Source organism: Heptranchias perlo, chromosome 2 (assembly GCF_035084215.1).
Source record: "Heptranchias perlo isolate sHepPer1 chromosome 2, sHepPer1.hap1, whole genome shotgun sequence".
NCBI classification, from domain to species: Eukaryota; Metazoa; Chordata; class Chondrichthyes; order Hexanchiformes; family Hexanchidae; genus Heptranchias; species Heptranchias perlo.
In genome coordinates, this window is record NC_090326.1 from 13,655,347 (window position 1) to 13,681,002 (window position 25,656).

At 41.3% G+C, this 25,656-nt stretch overlaps 1 protein-coding gene across 12 annotated transcripts in view; it reads right to left on the reverse strand.

Moving 5' to 3' along the window:
• fhod3b (formin homology 2 domain containing 3b) overlaps nucleotides 1–25,656 on the reverse strand; it is a 746,243-nt gene that overhangs the window by 663,038 nt on the left and 57,549 nt on the right. For all 12 annotated transcript variants that reach the window (XM_068000433.1, XM_068000425.1, XM_068000417.1 and 9 more), the window contains exon 3: nucleotides 15,830–15,894. In XM_068000433.1, coding sequence (XP_067856534.1) covers nucleotides 15,830–15,894 — 65 coding nt within the window. The remainder of the gene's footprint in view (nucleotides 1–15,829; nucleotides 15,895–25,656) is intronic.

Here is a 25,656-nt window from a genome sequence, read left to right on the forward strand (position 1 = left end):
TTATATGTTTCAATAAGATCGCCTCTCATTCTTCTGAACTCCAATGAGTAGAGTCCCAATCTACTCAACCTTTCCTCATATGTCCGCCCCCTCATCCCCGGGATTAACCGAGTGAACCTTCTTTGTACTGCCTCGAGAGCAAGTATGTCTTTTCTTAAGTATGGACACCAAAACTGTATGCAGTATTCCAGGTGCGGTCTCACCGATACTTTATATAACTGCAGCAATACCTCCCTGTTTTTATATTCTATCCCCCTAGCAATAAAAGCCAACATTTCGTTGGCCTTCTTGATCACCTGCTGCACCTGCATACTAACTTCTTGATTTTCTTGCACTAGGACCCCCAGATCCCTTTGTACTGCAGTACTTTCCAGTTTCTCGCCATTAAGAATACACCTTGCACATAAAACTGTTCATTCCTGAGCCTCAGGTCCTTGGCCAGTCATCAATACCACAGGAGATATACTAGTTCTAAATACCAGCACAACTAGTACCCTGCACTGAGTTTCTGGCTGTGGTCTCAAGATTAAGATGGCAACTAACCTCCATGGTTTGAGAGATCATCTGAAACCTTTGAGAAATGAGATTATTGCCTTGCAATCACTCCTGGGGATCTGTTGTCCTTTGTATAGTATATACTGTAACTTGGAAGTCACAAAAATATGCATCAGAAAGGGGGCTAGAGGGATACAAGAACATCAACAGGCATATTGGATTAGAACTACTGGTGGACAAACACCAACATGGACTGGCTGGGCCAAAAGCCTGTTTTCATGTTGTAATTTCAGTGTAGATCTATGTGTCAAATTGGACCTTAAGTACTTCACATCAATTTACGCATGGTAGACTCATGACTGAGATCAGAGCATGTGGAATCAGGGACAAGTAGCAGAATGGATAGCAAGCTGGCTACAGAACAGAAAACAGAGAGTTGGGATTTAAGGTAGCTACTCAGACTTGCAAAAGGTGGGAAGTGGTGTTCCTCAAGGATCGGTGCTGGGACCACTGTTGTTCAACATTTACATAAACGATTTGGACTCGGGAATCGGAAGTACAATTTCAAAATTTACGGATGACACCAAATTGGGGGTATAGTTAATACTGAGGAAGACTACGTCAAAATATAAGATGGCGTTAATAAACAATCTGAATGGGTATGTAATTGGCAAATGAATTTCATTATAGATAAATGTGAGGTGTTGCATTTTGGTAGCAAGAATAACGAGGCCATATGTTGCTTGGATAATAAGAGTTTAAATGGGGTAGAGGAGCAAAGAGATCTAGTAGTACACATTCACAAATCACTGACGCAGGTTAATAAGGCCATAAAAAAAGCAAACCAAGCACCAGGGTTCATTTCTGGAGAGATAGAATTGAAAAGCAGAGACATTGTTAAACTTGTATAGTACCTTGGTTAGACCAAATTTGGAGTGTTGTGCACAGTTCTGGTCTCCAAATTATAAAAAGGCTATAGAGGTACTGTGGAAGGTGTAAAAAAGATTCACAAGGATAATCCTAGAACTGAGAGGATATAATTATCAGGAAAGGCTGAACAGGCTAGGGCTCTTCTTTCTAGAAAATAGAAGGTGGAGGGGTGACCCAGTAGAGGTCTTTAAAATTATGAAGGGGTTTTATACTGTAGACATAGAAAAGATGTTTCCACTTGTGGGGAGAGACCAAATCTAGGAGTCATTAATATAAGATAGTCACCAATAAATCCAATTGGGAATTAGGAGACACTTCTTTTCCTGATCTGGGCTCAGCACAGCATCGACTGCTGGACATATATGGGCTCGATTTTGCAATGGTGGCGGGTTGGCAGCGGGGTGGGGGGGGGTGAAAGTGCAGGTGGCAAACCCAAATAAACAAAACTTACCGTTTCCGATGCAATCACATGTTGATTGCTGAAGTTTAACATCCTCTCTGGGTTTCGTGCCTGGCAGCCAGCCTGAGGGGGAGTGGGGGGAAGGGGCGAGTGCGAGAAAGAGCGAGCGGGGAGTCATCTGGCACTGGACTGGAACACACGGGTGGGGGGAGAGTGGAAGATCTGGCACTGGACTGGAAGACGGGGGGGGGGGTGGGGGGAGGGGGAAGATCGGGGGGGGGTTAAGAGTGGGACATTGGAAGGACATCAGGGGGGGGAGGGGTGAAGAGTGGGTCATCGGGAGGACATTGGGGGAAATTGGGGGCGTGAAAAGGGGGACATCGGAGAGGGAGACATTGGAGCAGGGTGCAAAGGTAGGTTCATTTTGTGCTTTCACTTCCGTCTATGGTTTTTTATTTAATTTATTTAGTTTCTTGTTCCCTCACCAGGTGTGAATCAGAAGCAGTGGGCAAGCCCCTACAGTGGAGAACCAGAGGAGCATCGACTACTGGACATATACACTGGGGGACCAGGGGAGTATCGACTACTGGAGATATACGCTGGAGAATCAGTCACTCGAGGATCTTATAGCAAACGCTCGGAAGGGAGATTGGTCGGTAGCTCGCAGCTAACTGTGGGTCCTTGCCTGGTTTAAGTAGCCCAATGTCTTTGCTCGGTGCCATACTGCTAGAATTCTGCCTTCAAGGACGACATAAGTGAAGAAAAATAAGTAATTTAGAGACTTGTGGACAAATGTTCTTCAATAATTCAGGATATATGTTGTTGTAGCTGGCTGTGGTACCAGGTTTCATATTATGAACCAATTGTTACTTTTGGTCACAATGACATTACTCAAGTGATATGTTTTGAAGTCATTTACATCAGCATTACATTTTTGTAAATAAAAAAGGGTTTCTCTAAGTCACATTTTATCGATTTGTTGGCTCTTTAGACTGGCATAAACTCCCTTTTAATTGGTTCAGTCTCTGGAACATATCAAACTTGGATCCTGAGGTTCTGAAGCAGAGAGGTACAAAAGATCAATAGAACAATAGGTTGCTTAGAAATAACTGTTTGTGATTAATGTAATGCTCAACACTTTTGAATGACATTCCCGTCTGCTGTTTTAATGGGAATGTGAACTCACTTAAAATAAATAGTTAATAAATACTTAATAAAATAGACAAAGGAAAGTCATACAAACGTGTAAAGCAGTCATCTGCTAATATTGCAGTCAAGTTTTATGTTTTATGGTTTTTAACATGCCATTAATTTGCCTTTAAATCAGCAACAACCACGTAATTGGAGCAAATACAAACGACACCGTTTATACGTGGATTCACAAACCAGCAACTTTCTTTCAAGCCATTTCTTGGTGCTCTACTTTGAAACCATGTGAGCTTCCACTTCAAATACTGGGATACAAGCACATTATTAAAACAAGAGGGTTCATATGGAAATACTCAGCACTCAAGTTAACTCCCTTAGGGAAAGCTAAGCCATGCCACACTTGAAATTATAATAAAACTTGCTATTTTGCTTTGCTGAGCCGAATCCAGGGGTTTCAATCCCACTCCCTACAGTAGCAATCTTTCACCACATGTCCAAGCTTCCAGCCCTGCACATATTACAGCATCAGTAGACTTCCAAAGGACAGGTGTGCTTTGAAACTCTTTGATCAGGCTTTTAGAGATGAAAGTGAATTGACCTAAATGCTGCATAGCTCTGATTTCAGCTTCCAGATCTGCCTGCCCCATAATACGTCCAATGAATAAGGGTGAGGAGAATCTGTCATCAGGTGTACAGGTCTGGAAATGTAGCTACAGGCTAATCATCAGGCAGTAAGAGAAGATCAGTGACAGCTGGCTGTCATCTTACTGAGAATCCTCATCTACTTAGAGGCTCAACTGTCCTATGATCCCAGTGAGGTAAAAAAAACAGGCTGGGGTCCCAGCAGCCATTATAGAAGCACAGCCAGTTTGCATCACTATTATATTTGAGTTTTGTCCCACAGAAATGGGTCTACTCAAATACAAGTTAGTTTATTGCCTACCCAACAAGTCATTTCATATCTGGGGCAGTGATAAAAGGCAGGCTTTTTAAAAATTTATTTAATTTGGTACCAAGCCCCTGTTAACTTCACCACTTTGCAGTATATTAAAAATATTATATCCTGTCATCTCTTTTTATATATATATATATATATATATATATAGAAATATAGATTCCAGCACACAAATAGTAAAGCAGGCATGTTCATCAGCATCATTGGAAATGGGCAAATTGGTGTGATCCCAGCCTTACTCTACATAATATTTTATTTCTGCTAAAATTAAGCAGTCTGATAACCAACTTTGTCACTAAAATGTGCAATTATATTAGCCACCAGAAGAAAAGTTGTGATGACTTAGATATCAGTTGCATTCAGTGACAATTAACAGAACTACCCTTCCTTTTAAAATGTTCAAAAAGCTTTGCTGGGACTAGTTTACTTGTGTTTAGTCATCTTGAGACAAGATGGATTTCATTGGTACAAGATCTATGAAATTTGGCCTAGTACACCACATTCTGAATTAAAAGCTAAGGTGTTACTCAACGAATGCTGGCCTAGAGAATAAACAGAACACTCCAATATTATAAACCACATGCTGAAAGCAACTTTTCATCTGGGGCAGGCTGGAGATCCAGTGTGCGCCACTGAGGAGTTTATATAAAATTGTGTCCACATCTGACCCATCGTGTCTTTAGTATGATTTTCCCATTAATGTGAAAGCCCATGACTTAGTAGTTCCATATTCTGGCTACTGGGTGCAGCTGCAGAGCTGCAGAATGTTTGTCAACATTCATCTGAATTTTTTTTTCAGATGCCATTTTTTCCTTACTAATTTTTAATTTCTAAAGTAAGGGTTTAAACAAAACAAATTACATATTTCATAACAAATTTAAATTAATCCATGGAATTGTCTTTTAATTCCTTCATTAAAGTTTTTACTTGAAGGCTTCGGCCGGTCTCTAAAACCTGGGCTGCGACTGGATATTTGTAGCTCATAATAATTGAGAGAGCACTTTCAATCACATCTGTACATTCTGAGCATGTGCCATTTGTAGAATTTCCCAGCATGTAATCTGTGCATGCCGAGGAGTTGAATGGTAAAAGAGTGCATCTCTTCATCCCGAGACCTTGATTATTTCTTTGCTTTTTTTTCTCCCCAAAATACTAAAGGAAACTGGAGGAAAATGGAGTACTCAAAGCTTTTATTTCAGATAATTGATTAAATAAATGGGAATAAAGAGCTGTTAATAATCTTTGATGTCAGAAAACATTATTTATAGAGAATAGATAGATAGTAACATATGCACTTAAATAAATCTCTCCTGAACAATTTTCTGAGCCTTAATGATTTTTTATCCCAAAAAATTGGAAACTATATAAACAATAACATTTGAGCATTCTTTGCGGTAATTTTTGTTTGTTTATGGCACTTTATGTTTATTAAAGACTATCAGTCAGCAAACTCACTAAGCATACCAGGAGTTTAAATCAGAAAATAGTGTCCTCCCAATACCATGATTTTCTGTCCATTAATTTTAACAAGCAGAACATTTACATGAATATTTGAAGGCATGAATATAAAGATAGGAACCAACTGATAATGGTGATAGCGGTGATGGGATTACCTAACATGTGGGAGGGACTTCAGGGTCTTATGGTTCAAAAGGGCCCAATGGTGGTTTGAGTCAGATTCTTCTGGGACCCTCCCCCAATGGGTGTTGGGGGGGGTGGGGGGGGAGGGCCTAAGTACTATCTAGTCCTACAATAGTGTGACTTGGGCCACAACAATGAACTGGATATGGTAATCTTGCATGTGCCTTCTGGTGCACTTCTCCAATCTTTCCAAGGGTGGACTGATTAACGCTTTATTGAGATGAAACTGGTTTATTTTACCATTAAATGAGCAGAGTAACATTTATAGTAAATCTCACTGTTTGTTTGACTTAATTCAGCATCATTTCTCATAACAAAGAAAATAAAACACACCACACTGTTAGTGGATTAACTAGCAATTTTCTGGTCAGTAATTCTGCTGACCCTGATCGGCTCTATCTTAAGGAGGTCACGCTGATTCCCCGACTGACTCACTGAACAGATCGGCTCAAAACATTGCTGCAGTCCATGTGTACGTTTTATTCCATGGTTGGACAGGAAGTCTGTAGCTTGACCTCTCATCCTCTCCCCGTCATGAGGTTGGCCAGTAGGGCTATCAATTAACCCAGCTACCACTCCCCTGGATGAGGGTCCCTAGAAACTATCTCCTGCTGTTTTCAAATGAACAGGACCATCCTAGACAAATCAATCTGCATGGTCCACAGGAAGATCTAAATGACTTGAATTGTCTCAACCTGAAGGGACCATTCCACAAACTGGTTCATCTGGCTCCAATACACATCTGCAAGCCCTTCTGTTCAGTTAATTTAAGCCTTTGAGAGCTAAATTTAACTTAATAGAAGCATTTCAATATAAATCACACCAAGATCATTCTGTGGCAAAATGTTCAGAACACCCTGAAACATGACTAAGTTCTTAAGAAGGCACAATACCTTTAACAAATACTATTTGTAAAACCTTTGTTTACAAACATAAAATGAGATGACAAATTGTATTAAAATACATACTTTCACATGATGTCCTGAGGAAATCTAGAGTACTGTGCCCATTTTGCGTCCCCCCACATGGTGGGTGATTATAGTGGCCTTGGAAAAGGTCCAGAGGAGAGCTGCAAGAACGATTACTAGCTTAAAAAACCTCAGCTACTTAGACTTAAGGACCTTGGTCTATTTATTTTGGAACACCATAGACTTCGATGCAACCGGATAGAGATCTATAAAATAATGAAAGGGCTGAATAGCGTGTCTATTGATAGATTATTCCAATTTAGCATACTGGAGCGTTTAAACTACAAGAGTAGGAATAGACTAGATGTTAGGCGGTTCTTCTTTTCCCAGAGAATTGAGAGCCTCTGGAATACATTGCCCGCTGGTGTGGTGGGTGCTGATTCTCTGCATGCCTTCAAGAGGGAGCTAGACCAGTTCTTGACTGAGGCAGAGATCGTATCATATAGAAGATAAGTGTCGATATAGGTAACACTTGGTCCATGTTATCTCCTGGACTGATTGCGATTGCCTGAGGGGGTCAAAGGGAAAGTTTCCAGAATATTTTTTCCCTTAGTGTCCCTGGGTTTCTCCTGTTTTTTTGCCTCTCCCAGGAGATTACATGGCTGAGGGGAGAGGGGTTGGGTTGGCAAATGTTGCGTCATGATGCTCAAGCTGTCATGAAGTGTGGGGCAGGCTTGATGGACCAGCTGATCTTTTCTTGCCCGTCAATTTTGTATGTATGTATATATGTTCGAAATGGCGCGTGGCTCATGTGAATCTTCTCCCTCCCCAAAGGCAGTAACTATTTAAATACAATGAAACTACTGACATTCCTCACTACTTTCATGTATAAATATAGTCACTGATTGATACTTGGACAGCCCTCCCTCAAAACAGCACTCACATGATCACAGGTTATTTTATCAGCTATCTTATACATTTACCAGCCTCTCTGTAGTGTCAGCCTCTTCTGTTGTTGCTATTCCAAAGAATACATTTTTCCGCTGCTTTGTTTGCTTGTCGCATTCCATACGAATTAAGAGCAGGAGTAGGCCATTCGGCCCCGCGAGCCTGCTTTGCCATTCGATAAGATCATGGCTGATCTGATTGCGACCTCAATCCTACTTTCCCGTCTACCTACTATATTCCCCACACAATAATGTATAACTTAATGAAGGAGCAACACTTGAGCCTTTATTTCATTATCAGACTACCACGAATAAATTTAGAGGGTAACTTTACACATTCCCACTCCCAGTGCAGAACTCATCCTCGGAACATATTTTGGGAATTCAGGAGAGTACCACAATTCCTCTCTCCCCTCTCCCTCCCCTCCAATTTTCTATCCAATACTTTTAATTACTCCTTTAGTAACCAAATTCACCTAGTGCTAATAATCCAATGTCGTTACAAAATTATAACAGGACTACTGTAAAACAGACAGAACAATGGACTACCAATTCCCACTGCACTAGTTACAAAACAAACCGGCTTAGCTAGGTTTTTACGGATAAATAAACACCAATATTGCCATGAACCACACACTTTCATTGCTACTGCTCCCAAGAAAACAATTACAAGGTAGGTGCTGAAGAATCTAGTAAGATATATACACAGAAAGAGACCCGCACAATAACACTATGGATAACCTAGTCATTTCATGGTCACCAAATCACACCTGCCATTAAAAGTTTGTTATTTCTAATCTTAGTTTTGTGAAAACCACATCACAAATGCTTGCACCACCGTGGATATGAACATCTGCTGCAGCACAATTGAGGCACAGCATCCAACACAGGCTTCCTACAGCAGCGTTTCACATCAGGCTGTTCGAAGCAATCAAAGCTGCCTCTAAAGTCCCAAATAGGGCAAGACTGGTTGCCATTATCCCTCCCCAATGGCCCAACCTCTGCCATTTGTGTTAAATCATTTATTGCATGTTAAACAGTCACCTTCTTGATCCCTAGTACCTAATTCTTCCAGAGGTGTAGGTTTGCATCTGGCTCTTCAAAGATGCCCTACAGGCTAGGGCTAGTTGAGAACAATGGCTAGCATTTAAGAAAGTTGATATTGATGTTGTGTGAAGTGAAAACAGGAAGGGTTTTGATCATACAATGTCTTTCTAACCGATCATGTCTGCCAGACATCTGAAGCAGTACAATAATCCAAGGTACCCCCTCCCCTTTTCCAGTGCAGGCTTAAAAGTAGCAGCACAAAAACAGTCCTTCCCACAAATCCTCCAGGTACTTAAAAAAAAAATTAAAGTCAGATTGTTGTTGAACTGAACTACTAACAGCATCCACATGTTCCCACTTGAATGTTAGTGATTTTCTGTTAAAAATTCATTATTTCTGAAGTGTAATCTGGAAAATACCGCTAGTGACTCAATTCAGGACTTTCAGCTCAGCACACCAGTGACAACCAAGAATTATGATGTAGATGCATTCTTATTACATTCATTCTAGACATCTACAAGTAAAAGAATATATGGACTTTACTTTGAGGCCGATGCTTTGTTTTTAAACTGATAGTCAGCAAAACTGTTCACAAAAGGACCTCGTCTCATCATTGAGACCATATGATAGGAGTAGGCTTTCTGAATCCTTAAGTCTAGATACAGATATATTGTGCCGGACTTTCCTGTGAGCAGTGAACAAACGGTACCCGCTGTTCCTTAGACTTGCACTTGCCCAAAGACTTTTGATGGGCTTTTTCACACCGAGTTCCTCTCATGAGGCCCTCAATCCAATGCGGCACCCTCTCCCGGATCTGGGACCTGTGTGAATGGGGCAAGCAACTGTGTAACCCCTTAACCAATCAGATTGAAACATGTTCATAAGCAGTGCAGTCAGAACCAGGAATTGTAAGTTAGAATAGTGAATTCAATGTCAAATCAGGAACAGAAAGCAAAATAGAGGGCAAGGAATATTGAATTAAAAAGACAAGGAAAAGAGACAGAAAGAAAAAGTAAAATAAAAAAGTTAAACATTTTGTCTTTACAAATGTCCAATAATTAAAATCTGAAGGAAGGAGACTCCACACTTAAAAGTAGATTTTCAGTGCCGGAGAGATTGTCTGACAGTCATTAAGACTTAACATTCTGTTAAAATTTGCTTAGACTTAAAAAAAACTTGACATACCTTTTTTTTTTGGCAAGACTACTTCATTTCCATCAAGGCAGTAGAGAAACTTCACGCTGTTGCAGTCATTTTAACTGTGAGTCAGCCAGCGAAGTGCAGTTCTCGCCGGCTGACTCACCGGTGGAGCAGGGCATCTGGTAGAGGAACTTCTGGAGTTCCATGCTTAACTGCGCATGTGCATTCGCCAGAAGTTGCTGTACCAGATGCACAGAAATAACGGTGAGCCCTGTTAGCCTCGCCGTTTTTTTTTTAAAAAGAGCAAAATCCGACCCATTGTAGTGACAGTGTCCGTGTCGAGTGTGAACCATCATTTAGCAGACATGCAGGCTGTGGTTGGCAACTTGAGGCAGGTAGGAGTGCCTTTTGTTACGATTGCTTTGACTTTCTGCTCATGTTCACTGGCAGTTGTGACGAGAACTGGAGATTTTGGTGTGTTCAGAGGAGGGCGGGGGAGATGAGATTTCTGATCACTTCCTTGCTGCTAATGGGGAACCAGCTGCATGTCACTCAAAAAAGCCAACAGGAAGCAAATGAAAACAAATTAATTAAAGATTTCTAGTATGATTTTGAATCCTGTGGGTTAAACATTCCTTATTATAATAGTTCGGTCCTCTTACAAAGGTCAGAGAAATAGTTGAAAATGATGTATCTAATAAAACATTCTGGAAGCCATTAACTGAAGACACTAGACAATCTTTATAGCATAACTTGTTACTTGCATGATTACATTTTATTGAACACTAGGAAAGTTACAACAAGCGGAAGATGTACAGATGGCATTAACGGCAGATTTATTTTGTTACAGAGCTATGTAGCGATGTGGACCTGCAGGACCTGACTGACCAGAGTGACTCACAGAATCGCAAAAACACCAAAATACATGAGCCCAGAGCTAGTGTATATGACAAAGTTAAGCTTTTTTTGTGTATGGCTTTGGCTTGGTGCTTGGCCCTTTAAATCTACTTACACCACACAAGAGCCTGGAGTTTCCGCATGATTTCCGCCCAGGTAATAGCTGAATCTGAGCAGAGTGAAATGAAATAACGCAAATTATGGTGGAATTTTAAGCATAAGTGAATTACACCCATAACCACTTTACGCTGGAGCTTCCGCAATCTTTTATACAAAAACGTTCTTCTGTTCGTTATCCTGGATGCATTACAAGCGTAGATATCAAAGTTAGCAAAGACACTCATAGGCGGCTCCCGAAACCTTTGATACTAGCCTTGATAGCAACACTTTTGGTAATACTCTAAAATTTGGAAGCCAAAGAATCTAGAGCAAGAAGGGTAGAAAGACCCATAAACACACTGTTATTCTTGGGTAAACTGAGGGTTACTAAACGTTCTTGGGTGAATTTACCGTTGGTGGCTCGATCACGATATTGCTGTTCTCATTCCATGGACATTCTCTTCCACACAATGGGCCAACTAAAAAGGAAGTAGCACTATATCAGCTGTGAATTGTAAAGAGCTGAAATAGCACTGAAAAGGCAAAGCTAGAAGATAACTTATCAAATTGTAGTTTGGACGTTAGAGAGTCAGAAAATCAGTTGACAGGCCAAAAGATGCAAGCCCTTCTTTAAGGCACAAAGGAGAGAAGGCACACAATTTAACTGACCGATGACCACCCCTTTCCCTGAAGCACCAGGCATGGGAAGAGGTAGCCGAAGGCAGGAACATGTCAGTGACCACTGTCTCAGACATGGCAGAACTCTCAATGTACAGCCCAGAAATATCTCAGGCCACCGGAATCCCAGCATATCAGTAAAGCCTTGCTGACAGTTATACACTTACTCCTTCTATAAGAGAATGACTTAGGGGTTAGGTTAGGTGTCACATGTTTGTAACAAAGCTTGGCCACTATCTCACTTACTGTGGCATGCCTTCTGAATTCAACTCTTCATGGTTGAACCTCTTAGTAGAGCAAAGTTATGGAGCATGCATTACAGGATCTTAGAGATTGTGGGGAGGACAACAGCTGTCCTATAATGAATGCCCTGTCTGTCCATCTGAATATCTGCTTCAATGGTATAGTCAGTAGTGATCCTAGTGATTGCCTGGATTATATCAATTTTGGAACAGCCAAAATGAAGTACAGAGATGAGCCCATCCAGCTCATCCTTCCCTAGAAACTCAAAATCCCACCTTCACAGCCTCCAACTGCCTCTTGAATAATTTTCCCACTCCCCTAACCAGAAGACTATTCCAGTTATTAATCACTTTATGGAGATGCTGCCAGACATCAGTCCTGAACTTGCCTTTTACCAGTTTGTACTTGGTCTCCCTGAACTACAGACCTGGTCTGACTTGAAATAGTATTCAGGTTTAACCTTTCCATTGCACTCAGTACCTGTGCAAGGTCTCAGCCTGCTGGGTGTTTATTTCCTGCATACCAAGTACCTGCAAGAAGTTTGACATATTTCTGATGGGCCCTGGAGAGTCCAGTAGAGCAGCAGGGCCTTCAGGAGGGCAATTCACTTCTGTTTTACTGTTATTAAATCAGTGTTGAAATGCATATAGATCCTCGTGGTTAAAAAAAACTGCAATATCATATTTTTGTTCATTTATACAAGCTGATTGAATAGTTTTTTCCTTTCTCCTAATAGACTCCCTTCCTAGATTCTTTTCCTGAATTGCTGGAGGCAGATTAGCAAAATTTTCACCTCCAATATATTATTCTTTATTAGGTGAGTTAAAAGCTATTTTCAACAGGTGTCAGTTCCTCAGGGCAATTACAAGAAACTCTGCTGATCGGATAAGGTGACAAAGAACAGAACGTAGACTTGATTTACAGAAGAATTGTACGCTGCAGCCTGGATTAACTTGCAAAACAAAACTGCAGCTACAAGCTAATCCTAGTAATCAGGCATTCAGGATTCCCGTGTTTAGACACAGTGACATGCTGGTGCCTGTAATGCTAGAATGCAGGTTTCCACTTGTAATGCCCTTAGCCAAGCTGTGCTATTGGGGAATGGGACTAGCTGGATTGCTAGAGCCGGCATGGACTTGATGGGCCGAATGGCCTCCTTCCAAGCTGCAAACTTTCTATGATTCTATTAAGGCTGGCTCTGATGGGAGTGTAGAGGCTACTTTACATGAAGGCAAACTTTGAGGGAGAGAGTTATCCCTACACTGCACCTGAACACTTTGTGCCAATTGGTCAAAGTTACAGAATGGCACTGGTCGACAGCGGGGAGCAAATCACTCACCCCCAGCTTTTTGATTGGGGAAATAACAAACACCAGGGAACCTGAAGTGAGGGGGGACAAAATAAAAATGTGAAAAACAGAAAAAGTTTCATGTTTGCCAATGTGATTTATTATCTTTGCTTTTACTTAACATACCAAATAAGCTCAAAGCTTGGTTATAAAATACACCTGACACTTTCCTCACCATATCCATTGGCCTCAACACTGGCTCAAGGACCAGTTCAGAAGACAAGGGACCTTCCTTAACCAACAACCATGACTTCCAGGCACTAGTAATTTAGCATACACAGATGTCAGCACGCTTCTGTTAGATGGCCAGGCTTAATGATTTGTATGAATCAAGGAAGAGTATGACAGATATTAGTTACCTGGCCCAGAGTCCCTCAGACTTCCACACCCATCCCAGTGTGATTTCTCAGCAAACCCTGCAGCTGGTGCACTATTTCATCCTCCAGTTTTCAACGGAAGAAACTTTTTACGAGGTAGTGTACATGTGAAAGTCAATCAGGGAAATGAAGCTTAAAACCTGGACAGGCACGTTATCAAGCTTAATGTTGCAAAACATCGCTACATCAACAGGCCTGAAAAAGCAAGTGTAACTTAACTTCGTAACTGAGTTTTTCTAATTTCAAGCTCAGCTTTCAAATTAAAATTGAGATGAGCCAAGTTTTCACTTTTCCTTTGAGCTAAAACAGATGATGACCAGTAATTTAGGTTTGGCTCAAACTTGATTAATTCATCTGTAATGGTCCAATCCTTAAGGAAACAACAGGAAGGTTTTTTTTGGTGATGCATGATGTCAAGGAATTCCCTAGCATTACCACACTTATACAGAATGCTTTAGTTCACAGAGTACATAAAATTCAAACAGTTACAGAATGATAAGTCAAGCTCCATAAAATGAGACACCCTAGTTGCATGGGCACATAATTCACACGCCCAGGTCTGGAAATCTTAAAAGCTTGCATGCAGATATGATTTATATACTAAATTTTAAAGGTCTCGACTCAGTATCAAGCCATAAAGCCTGGCAAGGTTTTGCTCTGGGATAAATCCAGAGCTGGTGCTGAGCAAATATGGATCTGGAATCACATCGTTATCTGTCTCAAGGTCAGCTGTAAATTTCCAGGCGAAGGGGATACCAAAATAAATTGATATCCACAGTTCATTCACCTTTCTAGCAACTTTAGGTAAATCCCTAATCTCTCAGAATGGCCTAGGCTTGTGGACAATTGCTCCTCCTCACTGCAGTGAATGGGGACCATGGCCAGAAGCTTAGCAGGAGGCCAGAAACCATATTATCCACTTATTCATGTGGCAAAGCCAGCACCAAATATAGTCTGCAAGTGGGTAAAAAAAAAATGATTCACTACTCACACACAAATATTACTAATAGCCTCATCACCAGATGCATAAACTAAAATGCATCTTGAAAGACTCCACTTCCTACCAGTCTCAGCTGAAAACAGATTTCTGCTCTGGAAGACCAACTGCCTCCTCTCTGTAGGCTTTCTAGCATTAAGTACATAAGATGATCATAATAACATTCAAACTGGGACCCCGGGCCTTGAAACGATCTGTAAGGAGATCGCAGGATATCCAAGATAATCAGATTTCTGTCCATCTGTCGTCAAATTTCTTAATTTTTCCTCGTATGTTGACTTACTAACATTATTTACGTTGCAGTACAACAACAAAACACATTTTCTGCAATAATGGCCTGTTCCCCTTTGGGTAGCTGTCGCAGTCTTTCAAATATTCGTATACGGGATCCCTGGAAGTGGGTCTATGGCTGTGAATATTTACAAAGTGGTGCATGCCAAAAAAAGTTGAAAGCCACTGAGCCTGCACTTACTCAGCCTAGCATCAAACTACATTCCGAAAACTCCTAAATTATTCAAAATGTTGATCACCCTTGAGTGAAGTTGGTCCAAGTATCTGTTCTAAATTTACTTTCATAATCTAAAATTTACATTCTGCAGATCTTCCAGCCTGACAGTTTACCTTAACTTTATCATTTAATATTTTTTTATACACCTCAAGGAGGTCTCCACTTAACCTTTGACTATCTAGATTATAGAGCTTTAGCTTCTCATCTTTCCCCACTGGTCATCCTCTTAGCAGATGAACCATTTTTATTGTTCTTCTCTGCACCCTATCCAATGCGCATGAATCTATCAGAGAAGCAGCAACAATCACTTTGATATCTAAGCTGTCTGTTTAAAAGGCTCTATCCTCTACGGTGAAACAGGCACCCAGTAGTGCCAATGTGTTGCTGGGATAATCCCATAATAAGTGTTACTGTGTTAGAGCACTCAGTTTTACCTGGCTTAAGACAACTAACCTTATGCTGGGAGAGCTAAAGGCAATAGTACAACACAAAGCACTTGAGCTCGAGGCCTTCAGCTGGTACTATATGGCTGATGCAAGTTTTGATATCGACTTCTGTGCACAAATGCTGTAAATGGGATAAGTTGCAAACCCAGCATAGCAGAAGAGCTCAATGGAGAGTAAAATAAGCTGTAGTGGTGATTGGAGACCCGATACTCATTTGTGTAGCACTGGATCTAGGTACAACAGCATCACTACTTACTCGTACAATTGATGCAAGTTTCCTGTGGAAATGGCACACTGTTCCTGCAAGATATGAATGCTGGTGTCTGTTTCGCAGTGTTCTAGATTACAAGACTGTTTATTGCACCAAATTCATAACCCATCACGTTAAGAAACGGAGAACATTTACCCCCCAAAAAATGGCTATCAACTTTAACGACCCTCTTTGAATATGCCTCCAACACAAATCCATCAGTGCAATCCCACAAATAAACCCCAGACTTTACAAGTCAGTCAAGCTTGCTGTGTTTCACTTTCATTGCTCTTTGGTCAATTTCCATTTCGATGCTAGGTGTTCCAGCTTGAAACCCACTCACCTTCTCCTTACGAGGGAAAGGTTTGACTTACCAATACAGGCATGGACTCTGACGGAGAGCTGTGTCCGCAGGATCATACTGTGCTTCTTTCCCCTCCTGAAAACAGAAAGAAAGAGTATTCAGGCTGGAAATAGTGATTTTTTAAAAAAACACAAGAGCTGAACGCAGCACTTTATTTAATGCGGAACCTCAATTAACCTGCCCGAGTTTTCTATCTGGGCCATAAGAAAAACAGAATTACTTCACAGCATTTCATGCAAACTCTTTGAAATTTGGGACGAAGGCTCATTTGTAGAGTCACCCAACCTAATTCAGATGCAGTAGAAAAATTCTCAATACATCTCTTAGCCTCCAAAAAAGGTATGCAACAAACACACCCATCTAATCTTACTCTCTACATCTTATCCCAGTTGCTGTCCTCAGCCTGGCATTTCCTTGGTCCAGCAGCTCACGAGCCATCTTCTTTCACACAACCTTTGATCATTTTTATATGTACTTATAGCCCACAATATGGTTTTGAACCAGATACCCAGCAGGTTTATCCTGCAGGTGGCTGTACACGTTTGGAGTTTGTTAGGTAAAGGCAACAATGACACCCCTAGCCGCACATGACTGAATAACTTGTTAACATGACCACTTGGGTTAGATACCAGAACATATTGGAGGCCTGTAGAACTGCACAGAGTCAATGTCATCAGGAGAAGGGAGAGGAGAAAATTATCATAACACAGACAGGGATGTGTGAAACTGCAGTTTCCACATGCACTCTGTTCAAACCAATGAACCATGAGTCTCAGAGTACTCATTTAGCCTGACCCAGATCACAGATAATCAGTAAATTGATTCATGCCACAGAATTAAATCAATTCCTTTTAAAATACAATTGCACTCAGTGCTGGTCAGTTGTACATCTTGGATGAACCTCACGCACAAATAGAATTTCCTAGTATTTGACGGCTGATTATTTGATAAATTTGCAGGAACGACATCACGATTATTAATCCTTTAATGATCATCTTGGATCAAGGATATACAGCAAGTACGCAGCTAGTGTATCACAGATGGGTGAATAGGTTAGATATTAGTAGTGAATTCGATGTTAGAAGATGGCCAGAAGTATAGATGAGAAGCTATTCCACCTATCCCTCAGAATTGAAAGTGTACATTAACTTAAATATATATCACTGAGAGATTGATGGGCAATAACCTAATCTCAAAGTTCAGAGATAAACCACTGAAACATAATTAGTTTATTGCTGAACCTCTCTGCCTTGCAATCACTCCCAGCTACCCACTCTTCTCAATTTCACCCTTGTGAAGAAACAATGGCAGCACACAGACACCAGTACAAAGCCTATAATTATGCTAGGATCCCACTGCTCTGTAGTGCTCTAAGTTACTTACACTGGGCTGTATTATATGTCTTGTATCATTGCAAGAGAGACAAGAGTGTTTACACAACTTTCCTAACAACCTAAGCTTTTGCTATAGCAACATCTTTACATGAAAATGTTGGATAAGAATGCCAGCCAGTGCAGTCATTACACAGATGGCTCCAAGCAGCATTGAGCATCTGAATGGGGTAGCACAGTACATACAAAGACTTTTCCATTCAGCATTTTAACACCAGAGTGAAACTACTTATTTTGCTCATATTTGCTAACCCCCATCCTTCGGCTGATTCCATGCCAGTGCACAGTGCACAGTGCACAATCACTTCTTTCTGCCCCCACAAGGCAAGTGGCAAAATCCAGAGAACTGTTGCCAATTGAGGAATGCTCTGTTAAAACATAGGAACAGAAGTAGGCCATTCAGTTCCTCGAGCCATTCAATTAGATCATGGCTGACCTGTATCTTAACTCCATTTACCTGCCTTGGTTCCATAACCCTTACTACTCTTGCCTAACAAAAATTGACCTAGCCTCAACAGCTTTTCAATTGCGGGGGTGGGGGAGGGGGGGGGGAAAGAGAATTCCAGAATTCCACAACCATTTATGTGAAGTAGATTCTTCTGACATCACCACTGAACGGCCTAGCTCTAATATTAAGGTTTTGCCCCTTGTTCTGGACTCTCCCTGCAGAGGGAATAGTTTCCCTCTATCTACCCTATCAAATCCTTTAATCACCTTAAACACCTCAATTAGGTCATCCCTTCATCTTCTATATTCAAGGGAATACAAATCTAGACTATGCAACCTGTCCTCAAACCCTGGTATCATTCTGGTGAATCTGCACTGCACCCCTCCAATCCTTCCAAAGGTGCAGTGCCCAGAACTCAATGCAGTACTCCAGATGGGGGTTATCCAGAGCTCTATAGAGCTGTAACATTACTTTTACCCCTTTGTGTTCCAGCCCTCTTGAGATAAAGGCCAACAATCCATTAGCCCTTTTAATTAGTTTTTGTACCCGTCCACTAGCATTTCGTGATTTTTGTACTTGGACCCCTAATTCTCTCCAAACATCCACAGTTCATAGAAATCATAGAATCATAGAAAGGTTACTGCAAGAAAGGAGGCCATTTGGCCCATCAAGTTCGTGCCGGCTCAATGCAAAAGAGCAATCCAGCTAGTCCCACTCCCCCATTCCTAGCTTCTCGCCATTTAGAAAATACTCTGATCTATCTTTCTTGGGTCCAAAGTGGATGATCTCACACTTTTCCACATTGAACTCCATCTGCCAGTTTTGCCCACTCGCTTAATCTATCAATGTCCCTTTGCAATTTTCTGCTCCCATCTACACTATTTACTGTGTCACCTAACTTAGTGTCATCAGCAAACCTAAATATACAGCTCTCCATGCCTTCATCCAAGTCATCTATAAATACAGTGAAAAGCTATGGCCCCAATACAGATCTGTGGGGGACACCAATTCTCTATCCAAGCCAATAGGTTGCCTCCAATTCCGCTCTTAGTTTTGTTAACAGTCTCTTACGTGGAACCAAAATGTTCCTCTCCCATTCCTCTCAGGCAATCATTCAAACCCAGAAGCTCCATGCACTAGTCCAGAAAAATCCACTCTTACTCCCATATGCATCTCGTTTTTCAAAAGTCCACCTCTGTGAAGCACTAAAAGGAATTAGTCTCCACGATCTCTTTCCAAATCCTACGCCACAACTCGATCACCCTCTGGGATAAGTAACACATTCATACAGCCATCTTTTCCTCATGCTTCCTCAGCTGGTATGGGTGGCTCCTAGTTCTATCCAACTCCCATCACCTCAAACGGACAATATTTGCAGGGTTCTCATTGCTTTAATCACCTTAAATACATGAATCAGATCTAAATTTGTCACTCCAGGGGATCAAGGTATCTTCATAGCTCAATCATTTCAGGCCAGGGATCTTTTTTGCTTTTCTCTGCACCTTCTACCAGAGTTAATGTCCTTCTAGAGATTACATAGAGTTATATCGAAACTCCAGCACAGAAACAGGCTAAATGGCCCAACTGGTCTATGCCGGCTTTTACGCTCCACATGAACCTCCTCCCTTCCTACTTCATCTAACCCTTCCTCTTAAATACATTTATGTTATTTACCTCAACTAGTCCTTATGGTAGCGCGTCCCACATCCTTACCACTCTTTGGGTAAAGAAGTTTCTCCTGAATTCCCTATTGGATTTATTAGCGACTATTTTATATTTATGACCTCTAGTTTTGGACTCCCCCACAAGTACAAACATTTTCTCTATTTCTACCCTATCAAATCCTTTCATTATCTTAAAGACCTCTATCAGGTCATCACTCAGTCTTCTCTTTTCTAGAGAAAAGAGCTCCAGCCTGTTCAGCCTTTCCCGATAAGGATATCCTCTCAGTTCTGGTATCATCCTTGTGAATCTTTTTTACATCCTCTCCAATGCATCTATAACCTTTTTATAATATGGAGACCAGAACTGTTCACAGTACTCCAAGTGTGGCTCTATACAAGTATAACATAACTTCTCTGCTTTTCAATTCTATCCCTCTAGAAATGAACTAGGTTGGGGGGGGGGGGAAGGGGAAGAGATGATATACTGGAGACAGTACTCCTAAGTGGTCATACCAAATCCTTATATAATCCTTATGGACAGTACAGACCAGAAACTGATTTACTTTGGCCATGGCATCCCAACATTGAGCTGGAACCTTGGGGCAGGCGGGGGGCGGGCAGAGGTGCGGAAGGAAGCACAGTCAATGATCACTCCTAAATCCTTCTCCCTCTCCTTTACCATTATCTAATGGCCACTCATATCTTTACTGCACACTTCCTTACATTGGAGAACATTTACATTAAATGGGTTAACAGTGTAAAAATATGCTGATTGGAAAATCTAGGATACTTTTGTTAGAATCTCAAATTTATTGATTTCACTAGCCCCTGGGTTACTCCAGAAGTTGAGTTTACTATAGTCAGTGATATTGGCGAGGACATGAGCAGAAAACAGTAGAGCAAGAGTGTGGCACTGACACTATTTCTGGAAATATCCTTGGGGTGGGCCAGCCCATTATCCTGCCCAAGGTAAGTAACTATGAATAGTTGAATAAGGGATTGAGTTATTGCATGTGTATTGAGGGGGGTGGGGGGGAAAGAGGTAAGTAAAGGCAGGTCCTAACTCAGGGGGAATTTAAAAAATCTGAGGGGGAAATAAAGAAAATAGGCTAAGATAAGAAAGATAGATCAATTTGTCAATCTAGCAAGATGTCCAAGTGCCTAGTTGACTGCTGATATTCCAAATTAGACAATTCGTAAAAGATCTAAGATTTTCAATTTTGACAGTCAGTCAAAATAAAAAATAAAAACAGGTATTCACACAACGTAACTGTAGCATCTTTGCGAAGCAGTTTCCCTTTGCTCCAGTACTGTAGCTATAGTACAAATGCAACCTGAAATCAGAGTTGGGGTCCAACCTGAATGGAAATGAGAATCCATGGGGGAAGTTGTCCTAAATCTCCTACATTTGATCTTGTATATCTTTGTTCTAGACGCTCAAAATACTGGAAACAGTCTATTTCTATCTACTCTGTCTCAACACTTCATAATTTTTAGCACCTTATCTAATTACCATGTAAGCTTTGTTCTAATGAAAACAGCCCCAATTTTTCAAGTTTTTCTTCATATTTAGATTTCCTCATACCAGGCAGTATCCTAATAAATCTGCACTGTACCCCCTCTATTGCCTCAGCATCCTTCCTATAAATGTGAAGCCCAAAGCTGCTCAGTACTCCAACTAAGTACTTAGCTTACTAAGCTTTTATATTCTATATTTCTTGCAATAATACCCAGTATTCCATTAGCTTTCTTTATGGTTTTATCCATTTGAGCTACTGCTTTTAATGTCTTGTGAACCTAAACCCCTAAATCCCTCTGCTCTTCCACATCACTCACCTGTCCCTAAAGAATAATTATCTGTTGATGTACCATCTCACTTTACTGACATTGAATTCCATCTGCCACTTCTTTTTGCCCACTGCACCATCTTATCAATATCACCTTGCAGCTTCATTTGGTCAGAATTATTTACTATACCTCCTATTATAGGATCATCTGCAAATTTGGACATCAATCCCTCTAGACTATATCCAAATCATTGACATCCACAATGAACAGAAATAGCCCCAGAACAGATCCCTATGAGACACTGCTACCAACCAGAGAATCTGCCCTTAACAGCTACTCTCCGTTTCCTCCCTTCTAACCAGTTTTCAAATCCAATTTATTATTACGCTCCCAATTCCCCCTTCATGTTTTGCCAAAGGCTTTCTCAAAATCTATGTACACCCCATCCACCATATCTGTCACCTCCTCAAAAATGCTCATTAGGTTTGTTAAGCATGATTTTCCTTTCTGAAATCAGTATTGGCTGCTTCTACTTATTTTCTTTTCATCTAGATAGATATTTAGTAATTTCATCTTTAAAGATTACAACATTTTCCCTGTCACTTGATGCACAGTTAGAGCCAACCAATGCTTTATGATGATATTTGAAGACTGTATGAAAGGCAAAAACCAAAAAGAAATGCTTCAGGTTACTGCTGTGAAGATTTTCAACAAGGCTATCTTAGAAGAGATTTGTTAAAAATGAGTAATGACCATATCAGTACTATTGCTAAATAAATGATTAGGATCATTCTGGAACTATTAACTGACTTTAATAGAGGTCAAAGTTTGTCAAGTAATGAGGTAGTGATGTATATGAAGTGATGTATATGAAGTTTGGTGTTAAATGACTTTCTTCGACAGTGGTGATGCATTTACCTGAGTGATGCATGAACCTTTATCAATGAAAGAAAAAAAAAATATTTTCTACACTCACTACCATTTTTGAGTAAGGTTGTAGCACCATTCTCCATCTTTTAAACTAAATGAAATTTGATTTCAGATTCTTGAATGACACCATCAGTTTTGTCATTTGTCTCAATAGCAAGTTGTGTCGATGGAAATGAGAAATACTTGCTCATTACGCTGATAGTTACCAACCATGCAAAGTGCCGCAAGAGATTACCATTTCCTGTTTGTTCACATACCACAGGAAATTAGGTCGATTTCATCCTACACAGGTTGGTAATTTACAAGAATGGGGTCTTACAGTTAGCCAAAAATGTAACTCGTTCACTGCTTTAAAAAAAATGTGGGATGAGCATTCGAGACCAAATAATTTTAGTTCGCATAGCACGATGATTCATAATAAACATAATGGGCCGGATTTTGCTGCGCCATTCGTTAGATTTGCACTTGCCCATAAACTTTCTATGAGCTTTTACACGGCAGATTCCAGGAAATTAGAGCTCCAAAAATGCTGCACCCTCTACAGGATATCGAGGACCCGTGTGACTAGGCAAGCAGCTGTCTATCTCCTTAACCAATCAGATTGAAGCATTGTTAATAATGCAGAGTCAGATCCAGGAAGAGTAAGTTCGAATAGTGAATTCAATGTCAATGTCAAAACAGAAAGCGAAATAAAGAGAGGAATGAGATTCCACACTTGTAAAAGTTAATTTTCAGTGCCAGAGAGGTTGTTCGACAATTAAGACTTACTACCATTAAAAGGGAACTTAGACTTGAAATGACTTGACTTAACTTTTTTTGGTGAGTTTATTTCGTATCTATTGGGTAAGTACAGAAACGTCACACCGTTCAATACGTTTAAAGGGGGAGCCAGATAGCGAGATGCCATTACACGCAGCTTTTGGAGGAAGATCACATCTCAGACAGCAACATCCGGATTTCCGCGATTAACTGCGTATGTGCGTTTGCCAGAAGTTACTGTCCGATTTGCACGAGTAACGGTGAGCGCTGTTTGCCTCCGGCCCAATGTATACAACAGTCCCCCTTGATAGCACGGCTCAACTCTTTGGAGACTCTAGAATTGATTTGCCAGGGCTAGTCGGGTTTCAATTGTTCGAGCCTTATTTTCCAAGTTCCGCCACATGCTACAAATCCCACAAGCAGTTATCATTATTAACATCGCATTCCAAAACTTGGAAGTGTAGTGAACAGTGAGGAGGATAGTGATAGACTTCAAGAGGATATAGACAGGCTGGTGGCATGTGTGGACACATGCAGATGAAATTTAATGCAGAAAAATGCGAAGTGATACATTTTGGTGGGAAGAACGAGGAAAGGCAATATAAACTAGAGGGCACAACTCTAAAAGGGGTACAGAAACAGAGAGATCTGGGGGTTTATGTGTACAAGTTGTTGAAGGTGACGGCAGATTGAGAAAGCGGTTAAAAATGTGTACGGGATCCCGGGCTTCATAAATAGAGAGATAAAAAGAGTAAATAGAGAGAAACTGTTCTCATTGACAGAAGGGTCAAGAACCAGAGGACATAGATTTAAGGTGATTGGCAAAAGAACCAAAGGTGATATGAGGAAAAACTTTTTTACACAGCGAGTGGTTAGGATCTGGAATGCACTGCCCGAGGGGGTGGTGGAGGCAGATTCAATCATGGCCTTCAAAAGGGACCCGGATAAGTACTTGAAAGGAAAAAATTTGCAGGGCTATGGGGATAGGGCGGGGGAGTGGGACTAGCTGGATTGGTCTTGCACACAGCTGGCGCGGACTCGATGGGCAGAATGGCCTCCTTCCGTGCTGTAACCTTTCTATGATTACTCACTCTGACCAAGGCAGAAGTGGAATTTGTCCTAAAAGTTCCATTCAAGCCCACTTCGCAAGATACTGTAATTTTCTATTAAAAACAGCACAATCTGACATAATCTTACTTATTGCAGGAGATTCCAAGTATCGAGCCACAAGTAAGATTGCAGTAGTTGCAAATGAATTGAAGTGTTCACAATTTCAAGGAGCCTTAATCATTAGATCATAGAATCATACAGCATAGAGGATGCCATTCAGCTCATCATGTCCAGCTCTTTGAAAGAGCTATCCAATTGGTCCCATTTCCCGGCTCTTTCCCCTGCAAATTTCTCCTTTTCAAGTATATATCCAATTCCCTTTTGAAAGTTATTGAATCTGCTTCCACTACCCTTTCAGGCAGAGCATTCCAGATCATAATAACTCGGTGCGTAAAAAAAATTCTCATCTCCCCTCTGGCTTTTTTTTGCCAGTTATCCCTGTCGTCTGGTTACCGGCCCTGCTGCCAGTGGAAACAGTTTCTCCCTACCTGCTCTATCAAAACCCAGCATAATTTAACACCTCTATTAAATGTCCCCTGAACCTTCTCTTCTCTAAGGAGAACAACCCCAACTTTTGCAATCACATTGGGAGATGAGGTTAAAAGTACCAAAGAAACGAGGAAACGTAAAAATAAATCAAGGGGAGGAACTTACTAGATTTAATAAGTAAAAAAAAATGGAAAATGGAGAAAGTAATGAGGCTAAAGGTAAACAAATCTCCAGGACCTGATGGTTTCCACCTCATGGTATTAAAAGGTGAGAAAATTGTAGATGCTCTAGTCATGATCTCCCCAACCTCGCGATTCAGGAATTGTCCCCTTGGATTGGAAAGTTGCCAATGTCACTCCACTATTTAAGAAGGGAGAGATAAACTAGGCCTATTTTTTTTTATTCGTTCATGGGATGTGGGCGTCGCTGGCGAGACCGGCATTTATTGCCCATCCCTAATTGCCCTTGAGAAGGTGGTGGTGAGCCGCCTTCTTGAACCGCTGCAGTCCGTGTGGTGAAGGTTCTCCCATAGTGCTGTTAGGAAGGGAGTTCCAGGATTTTGACCCAGCGACGATGAAGGAACGGCGATATATTTCCAAGTTGGAATGCTGTGTGACTTCGAGGGGAACATGCAGGTGGTGTTGTTCCCATGTGCCTGCTGCTCTTGTCCTTCCAGGTGGTAGAGGTCACGGGTTTGGGAGGTGCTGTCGAAGAAGCCTTGGCGAGTTGCTGCAGTGCATCCTGTGGATGGTACACACTGCAGCCACTGTGCCGATGGTGAAGGGAGTGAATGTTTAGAGTCGTGGATGGGGTGCCAATCAAGCGGGCTGCTTTGTCCTGGATGGTGTCGAGCTTCTTGAGTGTTGTTGGAGCTGCACTCATCCAAGCAAGTGGAGAGTATTCCATCACACTCCTGACTTGTGCCTTGTAGATGGTGGAAAGGCTTTGGGGAGTCAGGAGGTGAGTCACTCGCCGCAGGACACCCAGCCTCTGACCTGCTCTTGTAGCCACAGTATTTATATGGCAGGTCCAGTGAAGTTTCTGGTCAATGGTGACCCCCAGGATGTTGATGGTGGGGGATTCGGTGATGGTAATGCCGTTGAATGTCAAGGGAAGGTGGTTAGACTCTCTCTTATTGGAGATGGTCATTGCCTGGCACTTGTCTGGCGCGAATGTTACTTGACACTTATGAGCCCAAGCCTGGATGTTGTCCAGGTCTTACTGCATGCGGGCTCGGACTCCATTATTTGAGGGGTTG